The following is a 17227-nucleotide window of genomic DNA, read 5'->3' on the forward strand; positions in this document are numbered from 1 at the left end:
AGAAAACTTGTTCGGTTTTATAATAAATGAAGTTTCCGCAAAATAAAATTCTCATACAACTTTGCACCTCTTTCATTTTTTTAAAGATTTTACGAATTTAAGAAACTTCGATAAATCGGGTAAAAAAGAACTGGTTCGCCGCTCGGAACCAGCTCACCCCGCAACAGGGAGAACCGAGTTATTTAGAAGAGTGCAACAGAAACAGAAAGCTAATCAAACTATTGCGGCCGTAAAACATTCCAAATGCTGCGTTGAAACTTATCACAGCAGTCGCGTACTTCATCGCATTCCGCACGATTCGGTCGACCTCTCGAAATCCGGAATATGTCTTCGGTTCAGCTAGTGGTCTTGGCAGTTAACGGGCTGCTCCTATGGGGAACCGCCTACGCGGGTGTTCCGCTCCAGCGGTACGAGGCCGTTCTTAAGCAACAGTCCGCCCCAGAGGACCGCCAACTGGGTCTCTATGATGACAGCGACAAGGTGGTTGGCCTCACAGTTTCCAACTTCGATGAGACGGTGGTCAACAAGAGCCACGGTGCCCTGGTTGAGTTCTACAACTCCTACTGTGGACACTGCAGGAATTTCGCACCCACCTACAAAAAGTTAGCCGAGCAGCTGCTCCCGTGGTCTGAAGTGGTCATAGTGGCGGCCATTGACTGTGCTGCGGAGGAGAATAACGGCATATGCCGTACCTACGAGATAATGGCGTATCCCACCCTGCGTTACCTCAGTCCGGGCTACCAGCCAGCTCCCCAACACTACGGGGAGCCTCTGAGAACGATTGATTTGGATGAAATCCGAGGACTACTGGCAGGCAAGGTGGCCGCCGAGAACCTGACCAGCATAACAAACAACACCGCTTGGCCAAACTTTCATCACATATCAGATAGTGACTCGGCCAGCAGTCTGTTCGAGGGTCTAAGCAGCCTACCGCAGTACGTGGCGGTAGTTCACGAACCAGAGAACTCCACGCTGGCCATCGAGACGGCCCTCTTCCTCCTTCAATGGCCGGCGGTTCAAGTGCGCCGCGTCACCGATCCAGAAGTGGCTGCCAAGTTCAAGGTAGAGCCGGGTACTAATCCAGTAAGCCTTGTGGATCGTAAGGGACACATTAAGGCTTACTCGCCAGCAGCGTCGACAGGCGAGTCGTATGCCCAAACGATAGAGCAAGTGCTTCGCAAGGAGAGCTTTACTCCCAGGCCCGTGAAGGAAAATATCGTTGCTCCAGAAGCGAAAAAAACCCAGCCAACTGCCCTAATCGAGGAGGTGCATCGGAACAAACACTTTGTTTACCAGGCGGATCTTGAGCAGGCCATTCGCACGATACTCCACAACGAGGTGCCCAAGGTGGGCGAGATTAGCGGCGAGAAACTGCTTGCCCTTCAACGCTTCCTAGTCGTGCTGCAGCGTTACAACCCGCTGGGCTCCAATGGCCGGCAACTCGTGACCAAGCTGAAGGACTACGTGGTCCAGTTCAACACCCAGCTGAGTGGCCAACAGTTTGAGCAGGAAATGAAAAGGCTGGAGGGTGAGCTGTCACCGGTCTACTCTACTAGCCACTATGTGGGATGCACGGCATCGAGTCCGCGCTACCGCGGCTACAGTTGCTCTCTGTGGACGCTGTTCCACTTTTTGACCGTCCAGGCAGCCAACAACGAAGCGTCTCAGGACCCGCTGGAGGTCCTGCAGGCCATGCACGGGTACATCAAGAACTTCTTCGGGTGTACCAATTGTGCCGAACACTTCCAGGTGAGTCAGCTCAGCCGCCATACGGTTGGCTACGTGCTAATGACCACAATAGTGCTGATTAAGGGGATCCGTCAGAGAAAGGGAGGATTGTGGGATTGCTGATTACCAAACAAAAGCCCTCGTCGCTGACTAGGGATTTTTCCATGCACTAATGTTTTGTTCAAAAACAAATTTACGAAATTAAGTTAAACCCAGACCCACAAAAAAACACGGTTGCTGATACATATTTAAGTGCTGTGTTGAAGTAATTGAGTCTTTGGATCAGCAGCTCTGGGTGTTCTTACCTAGCGTTTTATTGATTAGGCTAGCCCCACTCAACGCCCCGCAAACTTGTATAATGGGTGGTATACTTGTATTAATTGAATAGCCACGATCTAAGCTTTATCTACGTATTTACGTACTTGTGTACGTTTCCTGACCTCAGCTTTGTTTATGGCTGTGAAGTGGGCATTTATTGGAGACTGTAGAGCTGGTGACTCACCCCACCACTTTCTCCTTTAGCTTATTTGCTAATTAAAAACGAGGGTTTCTATTTATTTGGTAAAAAAGTACACTCCAATTCAGTCCTGACCAGTTTAACATATGGTTCCCTTATTGAAGTAACACTGTTAATAAGTAGGTTTTTTTTCACCAGCTGCGCCAACATTGAGTAACTTTCAATTTGTTTACCCCCATCAGGCAATGGCATCGAAGCGCAAAATCTGGAACGTGCCCAACAAGGAGGAGGCGGTTCTCTGGCTTTGGGCCGCCCACAACGAAGTTAACCAGCGCCTGGCCGGCGACAACACCGAGGATCCAGAGTTTCCCAAGATTCAGTTCCCCAGCAAGAGTAGCTGCAGCGAGTGCAGACGCTCCCCCGAATCGACGTCGGAGAACCTGGAAATCGAGTGGAACAAGGATGCCGTGCTGAGCTTCCTCAAAAACATTCACAACCCGCAATTTATAAGCCGGTTCGGCGTGGAGAAGGATGAAGTACTGCATCCGACGGCGGAGAAAATGCGGCAGAAACGGCAGATCTCCAGCGTCTTCACCGACATTGACATGCGAATGGGCATGCTCCTGTACGCCTTCTGCATTCTGATGATGGTAGTGGCCTTTAAGCTGTTTGCCTTCAAAGGATATCGCAAGAAGCCCTACGGACACGATATGCTTGGCAAGGTGTAGGCAGAGACTGCCTGCCAATGGAAGCGCTTCCACTAACTCTAACTACACATAAAGACACCGAACACCTCAAACCGAAAATTACAAATGACCACCTCCTGAATGTTTTTTGTACTTGTAGCACTCAGAGTTATGTTTAAGTCGAAAGTGTGTATATATATGTATGAACAGTCTTCTTCCAGTTGTAGCAACCTAATAATAATTGATATTATCCGCTTTTTACAACGACGATGCACCTGATTATTATAATTTTGATATGCAAATGATGTGATTGTCCCCCATGTGCGATTGAATAAAACGATCACTACTACTGAACTGTGTAGTTTACATTGTTTGACATTTGTTTAAATAGCAGCTTGCAAGATAAGGTGTAAACACATCGACAATGTTTGGAAAATGATAAAGGCGATCGATAGCCTGGAGAAGATATCAAAGTCGATTGGAGTTGCAGATAAAATCATACATCTCATACAAATCTTAATTTTAAAACAAAGTAGAGTTATCGTTTAATTTTATTTCAAAAATCTCTGGAAATCTGGATGCCACCAGGGCAACACCTTGTACTTCTCGATGCGAGCGTACTTGACAGTGACAGATACATTCAGGCTACCCTCCTCGCCAAAGTCTAGCTCCAGGTTTTTGGCCCGCATATCCGTGCAGAGGAGTTCCCGGGTGGCCTTCAGACGGTAGCGAGCCTGGTGCTGGCTGTAGGATAGTTGCTTAGGCGTGGGCACAAAACGGCGGCAGAGCACTATGAGAAGGACGACTCCCTCGTTGGGATTTGCCTGAGCAGGGACCACTTTTGCTGTATCCTCCTCAGCCAGAGACTCCCAATTGGTTACCACTTCCGCGGGCGCTGGCGCCTCCGATTCACTGGGCTGACGATCATGGTTGAGGCGATTCCAGAACTTATAACACATGATCCACAAGCACTGATACTGCTTCTGCCAGCACGAAACAAAGATGCGTTGCAGAAGCCAATCTAGGCTGTAGCCCAGCTCCATGCGAATCTTAAGTGGTCTGTGGCAGTGGAAGAGTGCCTCGATGACTAGGGATCTCAGGGCACGGGTATCACAGTTGCGTATCTGTTCCAGCTGAAGCTGTGCGGGCAGATCCAAATTCCAACCGGACGTTCCTCCTAGGCAGTAGCGCCTGTACAAATTGCGCCAGAAGGCTCTGGAGTTGACCAGTCGGGAAGTTTGCTTGCAAATCAAGGCGAAGGTCTGCACGTCCTCCGGCTCAATATGCATAGAGATGTGAAACCAAATGTCATGCCTTACGCTGATCCCGCTGTTGCTGTTGCCCTCCGCCATGGCCAAAGTCGCTGCAGTGGCTCGTGGCTGCAGTGACTTTTCCTTCACGGCTACGAACACATCGGTTTGTCGGGCATATATTGCTGCGAGAGAATCGGATATATTACTTGAAATTTGGAGCATAGTTTGACTTAGTTTCTTACCGCATTTCCCCCTTGTTCGAAATAGTTTGTTTTGAATGAACTCATCACAATCATCAAAACTCATAGCTCTCCCAGCTGGTTTATATTTTGTTTTGATAAGGGTTGTCGAGTTTCGCGATTTATTTATTTATTTGTTTCTTGCCTGATTAAAAAATATTCTAAAGTATAATATAAAGAAAGGCTTACGAAATCTTTATATACTTTAACGGATGATTTTTTAAGTTTTTTTCCTTATCATTTTGAGTTTTTAGGTGGCATCCCTAGACTTTGAAAAAGGTGGACAGCTCTGGCTAATCTGGAATCAGCTGTTGCTGGCGGTTGGATTATCAGGGAGTGTTTTATTTTCAATTGTTGCTTTGTGTTTTATATTAATATGAGAAAATACCAGCAACTGGTGCTGCTGGTCATCTCCTGCCTCAGCGTGGGCATCTTGCTAATGTACAAGACCGAGAACAATCGGCTGAAGTATGTACTGAAATACGTCAACTTCTTTGGTCGGAACGATGCCGCTGTGCTGCGTCGTTTGGAGAATGGAACCAAGGATGATCTGCCACAGGCGGCAATGTGGCGACCACTACCTGTCTGGCAAATGATTGGCGACTCCTTCCACGCCTACTCAGCTTTCTGGATGCGCAACGAATTGGTCGCCGGTGGAGCGGCACACGTCCTGGTGGTCGGGAAAAAGGGAGCAGTAGTGGACTTCCGCTGCAGCCTTGATCTGCTTAATGGTCGAAGTGTGCAGGGCAAGTTTCGCTTCCAGAGAGACTCCAGCGAACCAACGGTGGATGATAAATTGTCAAACTTTACCAGCTATCACTTCTTCTGCCAAGTTAGCCGGGATTTCGGCCAACCGGGTAGCGTCTCCTTCACTGACATCACATCCACCAAGAGTCCAGTGAAGTTGCGCCTGCGCAATCTTAAGCCCACAACCCAGAAGAAAGAATCCAAAGTATCAACGAATCCATCACGCCTGCCAGCCACCATTTGTGTGGACCTTGTTGGTTTCAATAGCACCTCACGATTTGCTCGGAATGAGAACGCGGTGTTGCAGTTCTTTCTGTTCCATCAAGCTCTAGGCATCGACCATTTTCTGGTGTACAACTACGACGATCTTTCCGAGGAAGTGATACGAGTTTTGGATCGAACAAATATCCATTTGTACGGATTACCCTTCAACTTTCCCTTCCGACAAACAAACGGAACCGTTTCAAGAATTCGCCAACTAATCCTCAACGATTGCTTGCTCCGAAATGTCAACCATGCTGGGTTTACCCTTCTGCTACAGCCTAACGAAGTTTTCTATCCCAATTCCCGATTTACCGCAGATGGGACCAAAGGATCAGTTCAGCAACAGCTGCGGCACTTTTCCTCGGAGACTACTCGCTTCGAATTGGCCACCATGGCAGTGTGCTATGACGAAAATGAAAAGTTCTTGCCTGACAACTCGAAGTACGACCCTGAACGACGGGCACCTTATAAAATGATTTTAAACCGCCTGGAGCTGCCACAATCCCAGCTATTGGCGAGCACCGGGGAGGTGGAATTGTCCCTCTCCACAGCATTCGTGCATCGCTATGTGGATTGTGACCACGTTGGCCGCGACGGACTACACGACTGGCGCAACGGGGTGCGCCAGGACTTTATGGAGCACATAAACGGACTGCGTAACGAAGTACACCTGCTCATCTAATATTAGTTTATAAGTTGTTATAGTAATTAGTTTGAGATTTATAGACGTAGCTCATAATTTGAGAGATTGCTTGACTGCCATAAAGATTTTTCACATAATTTTGATATAATTGTATAATTAATAGACATTTATAGACTCCGATCCAGCCGTGGCTTGCCCCGCCTGCATCAAATCCAGTTTTATTTGATAGACTTCTTCGTACTTAACTTAGGATCTATTTAAGACGCTGCATGAGAGCCGCGTTCTTGAGGCCAGCCTTCTCGATAGTGGAACTGTCGTCACTGAGCTCGCGGGTGGGAAACGAAGACACCAGGACGAAATTGCTAGTTGAGTACTGAGGACGTGCCCTGGAATAATAGTTGGAATTTAACCAATTCAAAAGATTCGGATATATGAGATCAATAGGGCTGGCTTACGTTTGGATGAACCGACGTATATCAGAGACGGTGTGCGTCAAATTGAATTGCGCCGCCAATCGTGAACCATCTGCCAGGCGAATCTGCAAAGTGGTTGAGGGCTCTTGGGAATTTAAGTTGATGGCATTGCGGGCATCAGCCTCTTGGTTGGCAGCCTCGACTGGGGTCAGGGCCACTGGAACTGGTACTTTTGGCTCTCCGGAGACCACATTTGCCACCGGACTTCCTAGCTTCTGGCCGGAGCCCTTGAATGTTTGCGGTACTGGCTGGCGCTTGAAGTCTTCATGCCTGTGGTCCTCCACATCCACGTTAACCATTCGACCCATTTCCAAAAGTTCCTGAGGTATTTCTCTAAAAATGCAATTATACACAGGGTTGGATGGCTACGTCCAAATAAACTGCTACTTACCCGCGCATCACGGTCTCCAGGAACTCTTTGTTCTGTGGATCGTCATAGTGACGCAGCTCTCCTCCGTCAATAGAAAACCCTTGGCTCCACAGCTTCAGGACAACCACCGGCTTGTTTTCAGACGACTGGGCTGGACGACTAGTGCCCACAGCCGTGTGGTCGTTATCCGTCATACCCAGCCTCATTCCTTGGCCCCAGACGTTGCCACTGGAGCCAGCACCTCCACTGCCGCCGCTGCTGGTGGTGGGACCCACCTCTGCAATATTTTGCTCCTGCGCAGAGCGCATCATGTCGGTTAACTGCTCCCGGAAGTTTTTGCGCTTGGGTGGACCCAAGACCTGTTGCCCCGATCGATCGGAGCCGCCGGCGTAAAAGGCCTGCTGCTCATCGTCGCTGGATGACTGCTGCTTGGACATATCGCTCAGGGTGGCGAACCTAGTAGAAGTGAGGGCTACTATTCATTGAAGGCGAGCAACGTATTTTCTTACTTTGGCTTGGCCTTTGATCCCGTGGGTCCAGCGTCAGCAGAGGTTTTAACCGCTGCTTCAGCGGTCGATGCAGCTGCTCCACTGCTAGAAGTGGGTTTGGCTCTCGGAGCAGGATTATCTGATTGACCGACCGTTTGAGCTGCAACCGGCACATCAGCTTGGGTGCTCCAGTAATTTCCAAGGGCTTGCTGGACAAAAATAAAAAATGCATCTGCGCATAAGTACTGCTGCATCATTGTGCCGGCTTCTCAAAACCTCACCTCAATATCCCAATCACAGCTGGACAGATAGAATCTGGCCGTGTTTTCGTCGGATCCCGTGATCTCTATGAACTGTGCAATTAGATCGCCCTGAGAGGCCATTTTCAGTGCAGGCTTCTCAAAAATATTTGCTTAACAAAAGAAGTGATTGACAAAAAAGTTGTAGGGTTGTTGACTATATATTAAAATTTCCCAATGTGACCAGCTGGTGTCCAAATTTTAATTTTTCGTTTTGTATGTTGATTTTTTTGGTCACACTATAAAAAAAAAAAATTTGAAAATGAGCTTTGAATGTGTGATTTTAGTAATATTTTTATAAAGAGCTAAAAATTTAAAGCAGACATTGGCGCGAAAATTAAAAATCAATTCTTTGCAAATATACTCGAAAAACATTTTAATCCGACAAGTGTGTACACACTGCAATTGGAAATTGCATGAAGCCGTTGTGGTGTTGGTAAATGCTTGGTTTTCGTAGATCTGGCCACACTATTCTTAATTTAAAATTTAAAAACAGCAAGTAATTGGTATTGTTTATTGGTCGTACATTACAATAAGCATTCACATTTTCATTAAATAGCAACTAAATAACAATAACTATGTATTAGGTAATATCCAAAGCTTTACATCACCCACCGATATGCGTATAAAAAGTAAAAAAGTATTTTGGTTCTTAATCAGTTGAGCTTTTCTGAAAATATAAAATGGGAGACATTAAATAAAACCAGTTTTTTTAATTATGATCCAAAAGCAAACTCTGACTAATCGTTATTTAGGAATCCCATTTTGTTTAGTGTTAATTTGGGGTATGTGCAATGATATTAGTTAAGTGAATGCCCAATAAACAATGCAGTGCTATGCTTATACATTTATTGCAAACAATTCCAAAATTTAATGTAAAAATTCCACTGGCAACGGTCCCCAGCGGGCCTACTAACGCGACAACAGCTTGCCCTGAAATAGTGGACGACGGTGTGGGAGAATGTATTAGGTGTAAGGCGATGCGGGTGGTTGGTTGTGATTTCCGGAGGAAAGGCGAATGCATGAAAGACAATCGTATATTTTAATGGGGGCACCACGAAAGCTATCTTGTAGCCAGCTTGTTATACCTTCCTTACCTGTAGGTAGTAGTTGGCCAACACCGTCAATCCGACGCCCAGGCCAACGGCCAGAAGGTGGCTCAGATGCAGATTGGGCAGAGGGCGACGCTTGCGGAGCAGGAAAGCCAGCAGCGATCCTTTGCGGTCCGAGTAGGGTGGATAACGCGCTCTGCCAAGATAAATCATTTAACTGGAATTTTTATACTGGATTTTAAGAAACTTACGATGCCAACTTTTCGCCAAAGGCCGAAAGATCCTTTCCAAGGCACGACTTTTTGTGGGTGAAGGTGTCGAAGCCATACTTGCCATGATAGCTGCCCATTCCACTCATGCCCACGCCTCCGAAGGGCAGGACATCAACTATGGAGGAGAGTAAATAACTTGTTAGGAATCTTTTAAAGGCTAAGACTACGTTTATACGCTTTTTTAATTTTAAAAAAATAAAGGTTAGATAAGTTTATTATTAAGATTTTGCGCATAAACGTAGTACACTTAATCCACACCAAAAGCTAATTTATTTCTATCACCAAAACTTATAGCACTCTTAAAATTGCGAATTTATAGCTAGATTTTCAACCAAGCATGTAAGTGTTAAAACAAGCCAGGAAAAATAAACATAAAATTGCATAATCCGTATCCGAAACCAAATAGAATTATAAACTTTGAATAATGTGCATAAAATTAGAGTGTTCCTTTTTGGGTCGCTGCTGTTTTCGAGTTCAAACATCGACAAGTTCTGGAAGAGTGATTTGTAATTTAAATATTGATCGGAGTGCATTACACGGACTACTAAAGTTCAATATCCATCAAGTGCATTTCTAAGTATGTATCTCAAAGGTGCCTACAGTACAGTACAATAATTGCTTAATTATAGGCATTAGCTTAGAAAAAAAATACCTCCACAGTGCATAATTGTTTCGTTGCTGCAGAATCCGCCGCTAGTGGTATTGCTTCTGAACTCTTTAACTAGCTTATTTGAGTTGGAGAACACGTAAATTACAAGTGGTTTCTCTCTAATTACGGGAAGTGGGTAGAACGGGATATAATTAGTTGAGAGACATAAACAATTGAAGTTCCACGATCATCGTTACGGGCTTCAAAAATATACATTAACTTTGTACACAAAAGAGACAAACAAAAGGGCATTCGCAGATCTGTGAGATTTTTGGAATTTTGCCTCAGATAACTGATCATTTAAATATTAAATTATTGTCAAAATAAACCAGAACCAATTCGAGTTAAAACAGATCTGCAAATATTAATGGCGTATATACAAATGAACGAAAAGTAATGTAATGATTAGTGTCAAGGGGTAGAGTTGCTAAACTGGAAATTAGAAATCACCTACAACTGGGGAGCTGCAAGGGAATAAATAACAATCACCGTCACCAGGGCAATATACAAAATAATTATACAGAGCTCTTAGCAGGCTATAAAATACAGGTGTTTCAAATTCAGGGCAGGATTGGAGGAGGAGGCGAGACCAAAACCGTAGAGGAGAGGCAAGCAACGGTCTAACTTGTCGCAGTTACCAGCTTTTTACTTCTAACCGTAGCCATTGCATTCAATATTCAACATCCACATTCCATTAGAACCTTGACTGGATTTCATACAGGTTGGCCGAGTCGGCTCTCTTACCAGCATAGTGCATTATCGTATCGTTCACGCACAGTCCGCCCGACTGGGTGCCGTTTATGAACAGATTCTGAACCTCTGTTTCCAACGTGAAAATATACAGGACAAGTGGACTCTCTCTAAGAGAAAAACATTACGAATCGGACATTGGTTGTTGTAGTTGGTTCTGTTTCTTAATGTTGTGGTATGAGGTGATGCGGGCGTAAAAAAGGGGCAAGACAATGGACAGCCGGATGGGCAGGGATCGGGTCACAAAACGCATACCTGGCATTGATGAACTTGATGGCATCATAGGCACTCTCCACGTTGAAGATGGGCAAGATGGGGCCGAAGATTTCCTCCTCCATAATGGGATCGTTGACCTTTACGTCGACCAAGATGGTGGGCTCGATGTAACGTTCGCTGACATCGTACTTGCCACCAACGGCCACGCGTCCGGACTTCATCAGACCAAGCAGGCGCCTAAAGAGGCATATTTTGTTTAAAAATCCTCTAAGGAATTAAAAAGGACTTACTGGAAATTGTTGGCATTGATAACGCGACTTAGATCCGGACTGCTCTGGATATTCTCGCCGTACCACTCCTTCAGCACTTCCTTGGCTTCAGCAATGAACTTCTCCTGCACCTCCTTGGAGCAGAGAATGTAGTCGGGAGCAATACAGGTCTGTCCACAGTTGATCAGCTTTCCCCACAGAATGCGCTTTACGGCTGTACGCAGCTCCACCGACTTGTCAATGTAGCAGGGACTGAAACGAATCGTTAAAATTAGTATTTAAACACAGGTAATAGATTCTGAGAGCCCACCTCTTGCCACCCAGCTCCAGAGTTGTGGGCGTGAGGTGTTTGTTGGCCGCGGCATGGATGATCTTTCCCACGCGAGTGGATCCCGTGTAGAAGATGTAGTCGAACCGTTGGTTGAGCAGCTCAGCGGTCTCAGTGGGTCCACCGCAGACAACTGGATAGCAGTCCTGAAAAAAAAGGCAAAGTCGTTTGTCAAAAAGCGCACTTACAGGCTAACTAACAATGCCTAATGGGACATTACTTGTTGCCATCTAATAATACGCTAAACAAGCTGACTAATAGTTGAAACTTATTTGATTCATTTGGTTTTTGAAGACTTGTTTGACTATAAATAACCATAAACAGCTTTTGTATGGCTTAAGTAGCACTATTTGCATAAAAAGCGAATGCAAAATTGAAAAATGCAAATAAATATGCATGCGGGTAGAGAAAAACGACTCTTGACAGAATGATATAGCTTAATTTTAAAACTAAAGGCGAAGACTTAACGAAAACGAAGATGTTTGTTTAAGGAATTCGGTTCCTTTTGGGGGAAACCAGACGTACATTGTCCAAATATTTCGGAATGACATCGGCAATGAATTTGGCGCAGTTGGCGGCAATCTCGCTGGGCTTGATGACGACACAGTTGCCAGCGGCAATGGCGGAGGCCACGGGCACCAGCAGAAGCTGCAGCGGATAGTTCCAGGCGCCAATCACCAGGACCACTCCAAAGGGATCATTGTAGATCTGGACATCGTCCATCAGATTCACAAACGACTTCGAAGGCTGTTGGAGGCAATAATTAAAATATTAATCATAAATATGCGAATATGTAAGGTGGGGGCTACTACATACCTTCTCTGCCTTGACCCAGTCGTTCAGGTGGAATAGAATGTGCTTGATGTCGTTCTTCATGAACTCGGTCTCCACGATGAGGGACTCCTGCTTGGGTCGCCGCAGATCCGCCTCCAGGGCACTGATGATCTCGCTCTCGTGCTCCTCATAGCAACGCAGAAGATTCTCCAGCTGCTTGCGTCTGCCAAAAGTCAAGAGGGAGAAAAGCGAAAACCAAAAAATAATTAATGGATAATCGGTGATTATTATCGCGGTGATGATGGGACAAGTTCCGCGGTAGGAGCGCGAAACAAAGACCAAAACAAAATCAATACTAATCACAATGCACGAGGGGCTCTTGGGGAAGGTCAATGCTAGCTTTACGGCCGGTTATGAGATATTCTACGATCTTGTGTATTCTATTCGGGTGACTCAACAACTGGAGCTGGAGCTGGAGACTCTGGCCAATTACAGCCGTGGAAACTGGCTTGACAACTAGGCGCTCTGATCTACTTTGACCCACCGATCTGGCCGGAGATAATGCTAATGTTCGACAGGGGGGGAGGCCAGACGGGGTGGCCGAGTAGTCAAGGTGAACTGCGGCGGTGGCGGGTTAATAGCCCCTCTGAAGTGCACTTGCAATTGAATTGAATTATTTGTTTATGACAAACATAAAGCCATAAGCATTATGCCAATCGCTGTGAATATAAATAAAGCAATTAGCCGCGCACTGGCCAAAATCCAGTGACTTGGATTGGAGCTCGGACTCGGAGAACCGACCAAAATGTATTTAAATATAATCAAAGCTTCTCCTCGGTCTCCTCGCAGAAGAAGTCGAGTTGCTAGAGGCGAAATAGTCAGTCATAGAACGTGTTCATTTGTTCGGAACTATTTGAAAGATCATGGAATTAAACGGCATTAGCCTTGGGCTAAGATTCTTCCGCACTTCCGTTTCACACTTCGCACTCAAAACTATCGTTAGCTATATATCGCCTGTTTTTTTTTTGTCTATTTTTCTCTACAGATATACATACATATATCTTGAGATACATTTTTTGTGTATTATTAACATATCCATAAAGGTATTTGTGAGATGGTGCGTGTGTTGGGAATAGTTTATTGTCTGATGACTACCATTTGGAGTGTTGTTGGTGGGGAAATAGCAATTATTCCGCCTGCATGTTGTCAGAAACGAATTCAGTCCGACCTAGCCAGTCTAATTGCATTCCCAGTACACCCGTTTGTGCACCCTAGGTTCAAAGATCCCCAAGTTCATGGAGAAAATGAATATACATACATGACATATCGTATAGAGAGTAGACTTTGTCTTCCTATCAGCTGATAAGTCGAATCCTACAGAAACTCTACTACCCTATCTCTGGGAGTTTCTTATCTCTGGGAGTGAAAAGTCAAGGAGGGTGGGGCAGAGTTCAAAGCTTTGTTTTTGTATTTTTGAAAAGTTGCAACTTGTTGCCGAAATGGAATTATAAAAACGAAGAGGTACTGACATTACTGACCCATTTTCAGGCCCAGACTTTATTGCGGTGACTGCTCTGCCGTAACGGAGTGGTAATAACCACATGTAGTAATACCAGAAAGTGGTTACAGTGGATAATACCTCTGCTGAAGAGGTAGTTCATGTATGTATGTCCTATGACCCAAACCAAGGTTCCCTTGAGCTTTGATGACTAACCAACTTCTCGAATACCAACCAACCTGGGGCTGTGGAGTTTTCTTCCAAAAATGACGTTTAAACTTACCGAAAGCTGACGCTCCTGGTTTTGCCACTGGAAAAGGCAAGGCGGGCGCGTTGCAACGTCTGATCGTAGTTGTTGTTGTTCATGGTGTTGTAATTGTTCATGTTGTTGTTGTTGTTGGAAGTGGAGAAGATAGGTGGAGCAGGTGGTTTTTCACATTCGCAATAACCGAGTGGCGGCGGACAACATGCAACACGCATACATAGGGAGGATAACGACGGAACGGCGAAAACAAAAAATTCAAATAAAAATTAAATCAAACAAAATAAGGCGCTTAATGTTCGTTACGTGCACGGTACATTTTTTATATAAATGTGTATGTTTATCTGTTTGTATGTCTGTGCAAGTTAATAATCGTTACACATCTGTTTTTTATATATGTATCTTTTTTTGTATATATTTATTTTTGTCGAGTTTGCCGTGCACTTGCAATTTGCCTCATTGGTCACTCACATCGTCGAAATTGGCCATTCTGTCTGTTTCGGATTCGCCTTCGGATTGGAGCGGCTGCTTCTCTGGGAGATGTTGTGATGCGGATGCTGGAATTCCGGTGGAGGCTTCTGCGTTTTCAGTTTCTGCTTCTGCGGAGGGGCGGAGGGGGGGGGAGTTAAACCGAAGAAATGTGTGAAAGAGAAGTGGACAGACACTCAGAAACGTAAACAACACTGGCACATTCACTTTCGTTTGGTTCGCATCTATGGTTTTGTTTTGTTTTGTTTTTTGTTCAAATTATATACAATAAACGTATGTACTTTTTGCGCTGGCGACACATGCAGGCCGGGTGCGATTTCGGGGGATTCGGAGGGCTTGACTTGCTATCAACTGGCAGGATTACGGCGCATGCGGAATTCAACCGGAATTCCAACCGTTCGCCGAGACAACTGAGAGCAGATTAAAGCCAATCTCGGACGCAAAAGCCGAGTTCCCAGTTCAGCTTGCAACTCGGAAAAAAACCAGTAACGTCAATACTAATTATGACGCAGCGAGGTCTGTATGCCCTTCCTAAGAGATTGCCAGATATATGCTAGTCTAGGGCTTTTCTATTAGAGAAAAAACAGTACATCTAAATAAAGGGATCTTCTTTATCTTAGACTTGTTTAATTTTGTAATCCTAAATGCATTTTTAAATTTTTCAAAATATTAAAAGACTCTTTCGAAGTGTATATCAAGAAAAAGCTTTTGGCATGTGTGACCAGTAGGCATCAAATTTCATTTATTATACGGTCGTACTGCAAGTGTTGGCTAACGTGGATGGCAGTTCACGTAGGTGACGATCGCTCTGTTTAGTGAGCATTTGAATAGCGGTAATTTAATTCTCATTTAAAAATGCGTTGCATTGAAAATAACTTTTATTTATAGCACTCTTTTCAATCTAAGTCTTATGGCACAATATTCAATAAAAGTTATAACAAAATCAAGAAACAGAACCATTCGAATTTAATTGCACCAGAAATTAGCATATCCAGCATTTCGCAAAAATACAGCTGGCCGTGCATTTGGTTTAATTTTAATCACTGGATAAACACACACCTTTTCGAACAGAAATGCCGGCTGCTACTAAACGAATGCCTGCTCTACAACCGAAAATATACCCAGCAATGGGTGTTGGCATTCATTATCAGCAAGAGTTGTATATACTTTATATGTATTGTGCCCCATATATACAAATATTACGGTAGGGGAAAGTCGAGCGTGTCGTTCTGATAACAAATCTGTCTGTTTGGACTCTAGCTAATACATTTTAAAGCTATATTCGGGCTTAATCTATGCGTGCGTATCAATATACAGGCAGCGGATCAAAGTATTTTCCGTTATTTAAAGATAATTATAATGTTTAAATATCTGCGTCTATATACTGCAATTTTTCCTCGCAATAATGCTTGGTAACGATGAATTCGATTAAACAATTGGCTAAAAAACTGTCTTTGAATAGTCATCATGATGTGACAAACTAGGATGCAAAGTTTTTCTAAGATTACCCAAATTCTAGGCAATAATTTGGAACCTAATTGGGTTTGGACTTACCAATATTGATGACCGTTATTGCCTGGTCTCCTGAAGCTAAAATAGGAAACCCATTAAAAATGCGATTCCATTTTAATAGAGAGATTTCTTACCATTTTCATCGGGACTGGGTTTTATGGAATTGTCTCCCATTATTGAAAATTTCATGTGAATTTTATGAGTATTAACACAATCGTAAGGACACTTTTAATTGCTCAGAAATCTGCTGTATTTCCCATGCAAAATAGGTGCAAAATACTCAACTAAAATGACAGTAAATTAAAATGTCAAAAGAATTTCAAAATCAAGTATGCAGGGTTATTTAAGCAAATTGAAATCGGTAGAAACCAATTAAAGTTAACAAGAAAATTGTCCCCATGGGAAAATCAATCAAGTCCAACACGTGCAGGACACATTCCTTTCGGCCGGAAAAGGACACTTTTTCAAGCACTATTTTGTGTGACAAATCCGAGATAGATAATCCTTATCGAGAGTGAAAAAATCGAGCTCCAAGCTATAGATTGATTAACTCTCCATAATCAGTTTCAAGTTCAAACGACCGACACACTCCGAGTCGCACTAATATGGCAGTTGACAGTACGCTTGCCCAACTGCCGATGGAATTAATTAATGCCAGGCATGGCACTTAGCACTGTGGCTTTCGGCGGGGTTGGGGATCACGTTTCTGTATGACAACACACTGTTTATTTCACGGCACTCCAGTACACACACAGTCCAGTAAGTTGGCTTTTGTTTTGTTTTTAGTTCAGCCACCGATTTCATTTCACTTTCATTACAGCATCTGCAGGGTATTGGCTAATCTCTAGTGTTTCGCTAGAGATTAAATATACAAGGTATGGTGTCCCCGGTGGGCGGTGTTCCGTACTTGCGATCCAGCACAAATCTATTTAAATCTGCGCGCACGATAACAACCTGAAGCAAAGGCCAATTGCCAACTGAATTGAACGGTGGCCACTTGGTCACTGACCAGCGACAGGTGGAATTGGGTATCGGGCGTGTGTGTGGTGGGGTATCACCAATCCGGACCGATGCATTCGGCTTACATCGGTTCGGGCCGGGTTTAATTACACTCCTTCCCGGCCCAATTTGTATGCGCAACTTGTCGCCGCCCGCAACTCGAAAACCAAAGCTGCTCGAAATCGAATTGAAATGTACGAAGTGCGGCACGCACTGGACACTCGAATGGACTCGGTTTGGGTCTCTATTTCAGAGACTCGGATTCGGATTCGGATTCAGATTCACCTGACGCTAGCGAGCTTGAAACACGTCTGGGCCGGGCTAATCAGACGAGGTGGACCGTACCCGCTGCTTTTCCAGTTTTCTTTTCGGTCTTGTTTACACACAACTATTCGAATTTGAATTTTTTATGATTTAGACACCGCACAGATCTTCTCTTGATTTATCAGATGCACATACGCATTCTTAGCCCAAAGACAAAAGATAATGAAGATTGATTAAGCCGCGTTT

The 17227-nt window shown here is 44.5% G+C and overlaps 5 protein-coding genes across 14 annotated transcripts; 2 read left to right on the top strand and 3 right to left on the bottom strand.

The window, feature by feature from the left end:
- The first annotated feature begins 51 nt into the window (after window positions 1-51).
- Window positions 52-3138, top strand: Qsox1 (Quiescin sulfhydryl oxidase 1). The gene is made up of 2 exons (XM_017235355.3): window positions 52-1749; window positions 2428-3138. Exons 1-2 carry the CDS (start codon window positions 325-327, stop codon window positions 2911-2913), a joined length of 1911 nt encoding a protein of 636 aa, XP_017090844.2. The 5' UTR covers window positions 52-324; the 3' UTR covers window positions 2914-3138.
- A 266-nt stretch (window positions 3139-3404) lies between these two features.
- Window positions 3405-4551, bottom strand: fsd (transmembrane protein fates-shifted). The gene is made up of 2 exons (XM_017235361.3): window positions 4367-4551; window positions 3405-4306 (listed from the first exon to the last, which is right to left on the bottom strand). The coding sequence occupies exons 1-2, from the start codon at window positions 4428-4430 to the stop codon at window positions 3423-3425; spliced, it is 948 nt and encodes a 315-aa protein (XP_017090850.2). The 5' UTR covers window positions 4431-4551; the 3' UTR covers window positions 3405-3422.
- A 100-nt stretch (window positions 4552-4651) lies between these two features.
- On the top strand, window positions 4652-6154 carry LOC108121320 (uncharacterized). The gene has a single exon (XM_017235359.3). The coding sequence runs from the start codon at window positions 4740-4742 to the stop codon at window positions 6054-6056; it is 1317 nt and encodes a 438-aa protein (XP_017090848.2). The 5' UTR covers window positions 4652-4739; the 3' UTR covers window positions 6057-6154.
- Window positions 6071-7821, bottom strand: p47 (NSFL1 cofactor p47). Its single transcript, XM_070278394.1, has 5 exons — window positions 7630-7821; window positions 7370-7557; window positions 6882-7316; window positions 6473-6823; window positions 6071-6403 (listed from the first exon to the last, which is right to left on the bottom strand). Exons 1-5 carry the CDS (start codon window positions 7729-7731, stop codon window positions 6271-6273), a joined length of 1209 nt encoding a protein of 402 aa, XP_070134495.1. The 5' UTR covers window positions 7732-7821; the 3' UTR covers window positions 6071-6270.
- A 326-nt stretch (window positions 7822-8147) lies between these two features.
- On the bottom strand, window positions 8148-16728 carry Aldh-III (Aldehyde dehydrogenase type III). Of its 10 annotated transcripts, none has more exons than XM_017235338.3 (14): window positions 16626-16727; window positions 15853-16002; window positions 15761-15796; window positions 14189-14316; window positions 13739-13797; window positions 12000-12180; window positions 11709-11930; window positions 11166-11329; window positions 10877-11107; window positions 10626-10823; window positions 10365-10480; window positions 8951-9086; window positions 8745-8895; window positions 8148-8317 (listed from the first exon to the last, which is right to left on the bottom strand). In XM_017235338.3, exons 2-14 carry the CDS (start codon window positions 15905-15907, stop codon window positions 8300-8302), a joined length of 1695 nt encoding a protein of 564 aa, XP_017090827.3. In that variant the 5' UTR covers window positions 15908-16002; window positions 16626-16727; the 3' UTR covers window positions 8148-8299. The 10 variants fall into 10 exon arrangements, with proteins under 10 accessions (XP_017090827.3, XP_070134505.1, XP_017090822.3 ...); XM_070278404.1 differs by lacking the exon at window positions 10365-10480 and adding an exon at window positions 9624-9739 and having other exon boundaries at window positions 16626-16725; XM_017235333.3 differs by lacking the exon at window positions 8148-8317 and adding an exon at window positions 8483-8580 and having other exon boundaries at window positions 8736-8895; window positions 16626-16728.
- Window positions 16729-17227: the final 499 nt, after the last annotated feature.

This window comes from Drosophila bipectinata, chromosome 2R (assembly GCF_030179905.1).
Source record: "Drosophila bipectinata strain 14024-0381.07 chromosome 2R, DbipHiC1v2, whole genome shotgun sequence".
In the NCBI taxonomy this organism is placed as follows: Eukaryota; Metazoa; Arthropoda; class Insecta; order Diptera; family Drosophilidae; genus Drosophila; species Drosophila bipectinata.

Excerpts from the sequence above, each read along its gene's own strand:
- Qsox1 (XM_017235355.3), top strand. The coding sequence starts at position 325 with ATGTCTTCGGTTCAGCTAGTGGTCTTGGCAGTTAACGGGCTGCTCCTA. Across the intron at positions 1,750-2,427 it reads ATTGTGCCGAACACTTCCAG|GCAATGGCATCGAAGCGCAA; the intron begins GTGAGTCAGCTC and ends TACCCCCATCAG.
- fsd (XM_017235361.3), bottom strand. The coding sequence starts at position 4,430 with ATGAGTTTTGATGATTGTGATGAGTTCATTCAAAACAAACTATTTCGA. Across the intron at positions 4,307-4,366 it reads TCGAACAAGGGGGAAATGCG|CAATATATGCCCGACAAACC; the intron begins GTAAGAAACTAA and ends ATTCTCTCGCAG.
- LOC108121320 (XM_017235359.3), top strand. The coding sequence starts at position 4,740 with ATGAGAAAATACCAGCAACTGGTGCTGCTGGTCATCTCCTGCCTCAGC.
- p47 (XM_070278394.1), bottom strand. The coding sequence starts at position 7,731 with ATGGCCTCTCAGGGCGATCTAATTGCACAGTTCATAGAGATCACGGGA. Across the intron at positions 7,317-7,369 it reads GGATCAAAGGCCAAGCCAAA|GTTCGCCACCCTGAGCGATA; the intron begins GTAAGAAAATAC and ends CACTTCTACTAG. Across the intron at positions 6,404-6,472 it reads ATACGTCGGTTCATCCAAAC|GGCACGTCCTCAGTACTCAA; the intron begins GTAAGCCAGCCC and ends CTATTATTCCAG.
- Aldh-III (XM_017235333.3), bottom strand. The coding sequence starts at position 15,907 with ATGAAATTTTCAATAATGGGAGACAATTCCATAAAACCCAGTCCCGAT. Across the intron at positions 14,317-15,760 it reads AATAACGGTCATCAATATTG|AAGCAGAAACTGAAAACGCA; the intron begins GTAAGTCCAAAC and ends GCCCCTCCGCAG. Across the intron at positions 11,108-11,165 it reads CTGGAGCTGGGTGGCAAGAG|TCCCTGCTACATTGACAAGT; the intron begins GTGGGCTCTCAG and ends GATTCGTTTCAG.